The 7,764-nt window shown below is 36.6% G+C and overlaps 1 protein-coding gene across 1 annotated transcript in view; it reads right to left on the bottom strand.

Annotated features, from left to right (window-relative positions):
* Nucleotides 1-322: 322 nt before the first annotated feature.
* Nucleotides 323-7,764, bottom strand: part of LOC117973955 (TALPID3 protein-like) — a 40,149-nt gene continuing 32,707 nt past the window's right edge. The window contains exons 9-13 of the mRNA XM_034927810.2: nt 6,932-7,008; nt 5,888-6,022; nt 4,174-4,363; nt 2,548-2,666; nt 323-785 (exon numbers count right to left, since the gene is read on the bottom strand). Coding sequence (XP_034783701.2) covers nt 678-785; nt 2,548-2,666; nt 4,174-4,363; nt 5,888-6,022; nt 6,932-7,008 — 629 coding nt within the window. The 3' untranslated portion in view covers nt 323-677. The remainder of the gene's footprint in view (nt 786-2,547; nt 2,667-4,173; nt 4,364-5,887; nt 6,023-6,931; nt 7,009-7,764) is intronic.

The raw sequence follows: 7,764 nt of genomic DNA, 5'->3' as shown, positions 1-7,764 counted from the left end.
CTCTCTGCCTCGCTTCGCCCACGCTACTCCACTACTCCGCTCGCTCCACTGGCTCCCGATCACCGCTCGCATCCAGTTCAAGACTCTTGTACTAGCCTACAGATGCCTTGACCAGTCTGCACCCAGCTACCTCCAGACCCTCATCTCTCCCTACACCCCCACTCGACCTCTCCGCTCCGCCTGCACTAGAAGACTAGCTCTACCACCGCTACGCTCCCCTGCCTCCAAAGCCCGCTCCTTCTCCACCCTTGCTCCGCAGTGGTGGAATGACCTTCCTACAGATGTCAGGACTGCCCAGTCCCTGACCACATTCCGGCGCCTCCTTAAGACTCACCTCTTCAAAGAGCACCTGTAGAACTCCTCTGTTTGTATCCTGGGACACTATCACCCTTCATGTAAATGTGCTTTATTTTGCTCTTATCAGCCCCTATTTTACTGCATTTAATCCTGTACTTCAGAATACTGTAATCTGCCAAGTTTTTAACCTGTAGTACTTTGTATTTACTCACATCCTGATGTAACTATCACTATTTAATCATATCCTGATGTAACTATCACTATTACCTGCTGTATTATTGAATTGTGGTTTGTCAAACTTGTACTTTACTTGAACAAAAGTTATTGTATTTCTTGCTCTTATTGTATTACTTGTATTGTAACGCTTGAAATGTTTTTGCTTACGATTGTAAGTCGCCCTGGATAAGGGCGTCTGCTAAGAAATAAATAATAATAATAATAATAATAATCGGTGAAGCTCTGCGTTCATTTCTTGGAATTTCAAAAGCCTAGTGAAGTTATAACAGAGGGAGTAAGTACATTGCTTCCTTTACCTATGTATAGCTGCACAGCAATCACATTTCACATGTGTAAACCTTAGAGTTTTTTTTTTATGTACTTAAGAAATTTGACTATAATCTATGCACAAATATTTTTATATAAATGCATAGCATGCTATTACCAAGACTGTATGAAAATTTGAAGTTTAACCTTATATATACAGCTCAAGTAGTTTTTTTCCACTTTGCCTCCAGCTAACTAAAACATACATTACCTCTAGTGTATATGTGTGTGTGTATGTATATATATATATATATATATATATATACACACACACACACACACACACACACACAGCAGGCCCATTGTAGAGCTTTCTATTTATTTTTTTAAAAATGTGGAAACCTGACAGGAGAGATGGGGATGTGAAAACAAGCCTGAATGTTGAATATATATATATATATATATATATATATATATATATATATATATATATATATATATATATATACATATATCATTCAATAATTCCAGTTTCAACCCTGTGCTTGATTTAAACCACCTTATGGTCCAAACACCATTATAGTAGCGAGCTGAGCTACTGACCCAGCCTAGTTTAAACATTTCAGAAAGCAAACAGTCCAGCAAGGAATAGCTATATGTAGCTAGTTAAATACATCACACACACATAATCGATGAATGGCTCTTATTTGTCAATACCACCAAACAGAGTGAGCCCAAGTGTTCTGGGATCCATCACAAAGGAATGCAGGAAATACATCTTAATAGGGAATTAACTAATTAGAGGTTTGACAGGCTGAGATGTTCTACAGTGATGAATTTAGGATTGTCAAAAACTATAGGCCTTATCAGGATCCCATACTGGTTTGTTCATCTGGTAAAGTATACAACCCCAAATAGGCCACAACTGTGTTAAACAGCAGTCTTTGTGTCTGTTCAAACTTTGGCTAGTTTGGCGTTTTTGAAAAGTAGGTTGTTTCAAACAGGCAATCACATCTAGTGAGACGCTGTATTTGATGTTTTGCTAAACCTAAACACCACCTAGTGGCAGATGAGTTCACAGAATATGTAGACCAGCAATATGTTGTTTAAATGTGTTAACCTATTAAAAAAAAAATAATGAAAAAATGAAAAAGTTAAATGAAGTCAGTAGATGCTGTTTGTGAAACAGTCTTTACAGTAGCGACTTGAAGAAAGTGGATTTGTAAAAATTGATGGTGATCAAGATTATACAAAAATTTGGCACATGTTCTTTGAGTCAATTGCAGAGAGATACCCAATTCCCAATTAAATTTGTATTTCATTGTAATCTACTTCAGATATAAATCAATCAATCAATACTTCATTTATATCACGCCTTTCATACAAAAGTAAATCAAAGCATTGTACAGGACAAAACCGAAGAAAATCAAAATACAATTCATGTGTATATAAATTAAAGAAAAATAGAGTTTAAAATTCAGTTTAGAAAAAGCTAATCTAAAAAAGTAAGCTTTCAATTTGGATTTAAAGTCGTCAACTGATGTAGCACTTCTGATATGAGGTGGCAGTGCATTCCACAGTCTGGGAGCACAGTGACGAAAAGCTCTCTCTCCTTTCCTTTTTTGTGTACACTTGTGGGAGGCACAGCAGGCTTGCATCAGCTGATCTTAAACCATGGGAAGGTATACATGTGACTAGAAAGAAGGTGCTTCACCCCAAAAGTATCCCCATGCTCATAAGAAATACATAGAGCTGCCGTCTGTTTACCTGTTCTCCATTTTGAATCTGTGTAACTCGCCGTGTCCGGGGGAGCGGTCTGGGTATGTCTTCCAGTTCTCTGAGGCTCATGGGACCATGGGTCTCCTCAACCCCCCCGGGAGCCCTCCCTGGAGTTACAGAACAAACTGCAGTCAAATGAGCGTAACATGTTAGGCAATATCATCAATTTGACTTAGTTGTGTATGCATGACTTAGCAAACCACTACTTCTGTTTGACTTTACTCTTTAAATCCCTTCTGGAAGTCAATATCATGGGGAAAAAAATAAAAAATCAGATATTCTCCAGTATACCATACACTTACATACACTAAGCATATGGAAACTGTTTTTACTCATTATGCAGTTGATTTAAGTGTTAATGAAGAAATTATGTTTAGGAAGGCAAGTGAAACTGGAGGTGCTCCCTGTGGAGTCAAGAATTGGTTAATACTGTACGTGTTTCCAAAGAGGGGGACAACAGAAGGAAGCAAGCAAAAACACATGTTATATTGATTTAGAATCTGAGCTTTGTTATCAGCCCCCTCCCATTGCTCATTACAAACCTCTCACTGCTCTGCAACAATTACTGCTGTACAGTATCGGTATTGTTCTTTGTCTCCTAACAGTTCATTATATTCTACTGTATTGGTAATTGTCCCCTTTATAATTTATATACATAACATTTCATTCACCAGGATAGTGTTTAAACAAGATAGACCAGAAAAAAACATGCTCACAAAGACTCTATACAATCAATACCCAGTGCATTATAGGACTTATGGCTAGCCAGTCTCATTATAAGGGAGGTCAAAGGCCATGGCTTCAAGATGTGCCAGGCATTTCTATACTACAACGGTATCACTTTTACATGAATACAAAAGAAACAGCTGCTAATGAGTAACTTAAAAGGGAATTTAATACTGGAGCTCCAATCCTTAAATAGAGGTGTGTCAAACATCTTGCGGCTTCATCAGAAAAACACTTTTGAAAATAATATTAACCGTACATTCTGGTACTTGACCCTTTAATTGATACCACAATTGCAGTATTTAAAATGACAAAACAATGTCATTTTATTTTGTGCCTGGAAATATCCATTTAAAATGTGCTTCCTAATTCCTTTTCTAAAACAATAAAATATCAATCTTGGACACCCTTGAGACATTTAACAAAATGTTGCCAGCTTATCAAATTTAATGCAAAATTAAATTATATTGCCCCATAAATCTGTGCGAGTACAGTTGAGACGCTCTTGTTGAACTGATTTGTTTTATCCACAATAGAGGTTTCTAAGAAACCCTGCACATTCAGAAACTCTTTACAAACCTTGGAAATTAAACAGCGTTGTTTCTTCCAAGCTACAATGCAAATATTGGTTTTGGCTGACGTTTTAAGAGTAAAACCAGCCAATCTGGAACATCCCCCTGCTGTTCCAGTCTCGCACTCACAGACCACTCATCCTGTCCATTTGGACTGAGACTTTAAATACAGAAGAGGGTCTGTACCAAGAGAAATGAAGTGCTTACAATGAGTCTGCATTTCATTCAGAGCTGGGCCAACGCTGGCAGTCAGATGAAGAAAAAAGATAGTAAATCCCCATGTCTTAATTGAAACGTTCCTCATGTGTTCGTTTACCTGGCTCCTTGCTGAATTGGCCTGGTGACGAAGGGCGTCCTTCTCCTTGATTGCTCATAAGCCCATTCAGGCTAGACTGGTCCAAGAAAAGCGAATGTCCAGTCAGAATGGTTTCCCCTGCTGCAGTCAGTCTGGGCCTTTGCCCTTCACTCATCTCTCCCATGCTGCTGCTGTCTTCATCAGAGTTCAGCTGCAGTTAAACAAAGTCAGTGGGACAGCATTTCTCAAAAAAGAAAGTTTAGCAGGTTATACCTTTCCCTCTTGTGGCCATGTAGGTTGGAATTGTTGCTGGTAAACAGAATACCCAGAGTTCCCAGCTTAGGACCTGAACTTACTGCATCCTGGAAGAGTAAATGTAGTGATGTATACTCCTGTCGTAATAAAAGGTGTAATACTACAATAGATAGACATCAAATGAGAGAGTCTACAAAATATATGTGTGTACGCGATTTCTGACTCTGCCACCAGTTTTCTGACACAAAGCCCACCTGTTACAATGTACTTGTTTTGCATTCCAAATCAGTCTGTCTTTATGGTGCAGTTACACAGCACTTCCTCCAATTTCACATGGCGAAAATGCAGCAAAAACAAAGAGAACAAGTCAAGCTACGGTAATGTAAAAGATAATCATTAAACAGTTTTAGATATTGGGATGCAATTTTAAAAAAAATCTATGATCTTTAGTTGCTTTTGTGCACTTTGATTTGCAAGTGAACTGTGACATTAGAGCCTTATTGAGCACTATATTCTGCAATTTTGAATATTGACTTTGGATACTGTTTTAATTCTGGAAACTCTTGTTTTTTTTAATCTTTTGCTAAATTGCATTGCGTTTTATGTTTTACGCAGTTCTGTGCATGGGTAACATTTTGATTTAATTTTGCTGTTGGGTTGTTAATGGGGAATTTTACATACTGCTACAATACATACCGGATTTAAAAGTATGCACTGTATTACAATCCATGTGCCCACAGTCGTCTCTTTTGGCAAGTGATATTTTCAGAATCATATTGTTCTGAATTAAAATACTGTTGAAAATATTGTACTGTACCAACAAAACCAACTACAGTACATCTAAATGGAAACCTACTTCATCCTTTCAGCTATGTATTTTAGACATTGTATGTATCTTTTTTCTGTTCCCTGAAAAAACAGACAAGGGTCGGAAAGGGCCAAAATGAAATAATCAGACTGGTTTAACCGTCACTGAAGTTAAAATTGTATAGGGTCGGATATGTGAGTGCGGACTGTATTAGATTGAATCAGCAAATTGTATGGATACTTGATATCTTTGTGTAAGTAATGATTTCCTTATTCACTGATGCCACTTACTGGTATAAAGTGGTACTGAAACCAATCAACGTTTAACTGGCTGCCTTCACAGGTTATTATTTTAGGCTTTAGGCAAGACTATTTTCTAATATCATATTTTATTTTAGATTTCTGACATTAAAAATAAAAACAAAAAAAAAACATATTTTATATTTCTCAAAAGAGTTTTCAAATATAATGTATATAATCAATATATAATATAATAAATTTTATCACGTTCAGTTAAGCATTTGCAGAATACAAGTCACAGTGTAAAGGCACTATGCAGACGCAGAACTTTAAATAACATTTTTTGGAATGTGAGCTGGCTCTGCCCCAATCCCTGTGTGGCCTGAGGGGGGTGTCTGTATAAATCTAGAGTTTGACATGCACAGTACTGTACCTGTGGGTGGTAGCGTACTTCCTGTGGAGCGATGGGGCCCTGGTTCATCTTGGTTAGCAGAGAGAGGACAGGGTCACGGTGATGATGGACATGTGGCCTCCTTATCACCTGCCCTTCACTAGGGGGGTCATAGTCCTGTCAAAACACATAGAGAAAAAAAACTGTGGAAACTGTACATCTTAGGATTTGACAGGCTTGAATGAAGTACATCCATCTCCATCTATATTATTTAAAATGCATACAGCACCAATGCCATTCTATGTGGGTAAACAGAGTAAAAACATGCTTCTGATTGCTAAAATACTGAAAACTGTTGTAGTCATTCTTGTGGCTATATCTCCAAACTTAAATCAAGGACATTAGGCAGTCTGGTTCTAGAGGTGCCAGTATAGTTTTTATTTAAGGGCAACACAGCAGTATATCAGTATAAATATGCTAAAGAACATATACAAAATAAGGTAATTGAAGGTTTTGAAGTAGTGAAAGGTCATTACACAGAAAAATGTATTATATGTACAATTTACTGTCAATATGGCAAACATATCAGAAATTGTAAATTATGAAATAACTAGGGAGAGAGCACTGTATATAATTGAGTCCAGGGTTTTTAATTCGATACTGCATTATTTGTAGTACTGGAGTTTAATTCTCAAAACTCCAATGAGCTATCAGCTGTGAGGAATATAGCAGGTTAAGCGAACTCTATGTTGTATAACTACATATTTCTTAAAGAGTAAAACAGAAGGGCTCCATTGTTTAGTCTATGGTATGACACTCAGTAACTGTTTATATTACTTTCAAGTCATGCTTTGCCTTATATGCACAAAGACATTGTAAAGAGTAACTGCAGCTTGTAAGAAGGATTTTTTTTTTGACTAAGTGAAAAGCAATGTAATCCCATGATACTGACTTACCAGTATAATGTAAGCATTGGAATCCTAGACCAGAAATAGGATAGTACATTAACTCTTATAACTTGTTAAACTTTCCCAGGCAGGATATCTAGTGTTTACACCATGTATACCCATATACCAAATGCCTTACCATTTCTTGAGCATCATGCAGAAAGCTTGACTGGCTAGCATTGAGGTTGGAAAGTGTCACCCCTCCTTCTGCCAAAGCTGTTGAAAACAGAAACAAAGTGCCATTATTTCAACAGAAATCTCCCATACCAGAATGCATGTTTGAAATGAAAAGTACAACACAGAGCTGCCATGAATAAGCTTCAGACTTCAACAGAGCATTTACTACAGAGGAAAGATACAAATGTAGATGTTTGCTTCCATCTAAAAATCAATGGATACCCTTTTCTTTTCCATGAAACCGGACAAGAATGTTACACATCAGTAATATTACAATGCAATTCATGGATAGGTTGACCCACTAAAACAGTGATATGTAAAACGTACTTTCAATATTTTTTTTTTAACATAGTCTTATTTTGTTCATCAGTTACTTCTTATTAACCGAAAATGCTCCAATTCATGTGCGGCAGGGTGTCCCGTCCCTTGTTTTGGTTTGTGTTTCTGGTGTGACGTCACCACTGCAGCTGTCTTGTTCATGCATGTTGATATTATTATGAATTAGGAAATGTTGATATAAAAGTACGATATATAAAACATACAACACTTAGAGCTATTGTGTTAGACATCTGAATTTGAAATTATGAAAAAATAAAAGTTCATCAACTTTTGAAAAAAAAAAAAAAAAGGTTATAAACTTTTATCTTTCATTTATTGATTCCTTTTATTGTTATTAGCTATTAAACCTTAACAATAAATAAATAAATAAATAAATAAATAAATAAGGCAGTAAATTGAAAGGAGTGGGTATTTTTTTTTTCTTTTCACATTTTTCGATATGAATTCAATATAGTT

Source organism: Acipenser ruthenus, chromosome 15 (genome assembly GCF_902713425.1).
Source record: "Acipenser ruthenus chromosome 15, fAciRut3.2 maternal haplotype, whole genome shotgun sequence".
Taxonomy (NCBI): Eukaryota; Metazoa; Chordata; class Actinopteri; order Acipenseriformes; family Acipenseridae; genus Acipenser; species Acipenser ruthenus.
The sequence above is the reverse complement of the archived record's forward strand: the minus strand, read 5'-3'. Positions and strand labels throughout refer to the sequence as shown.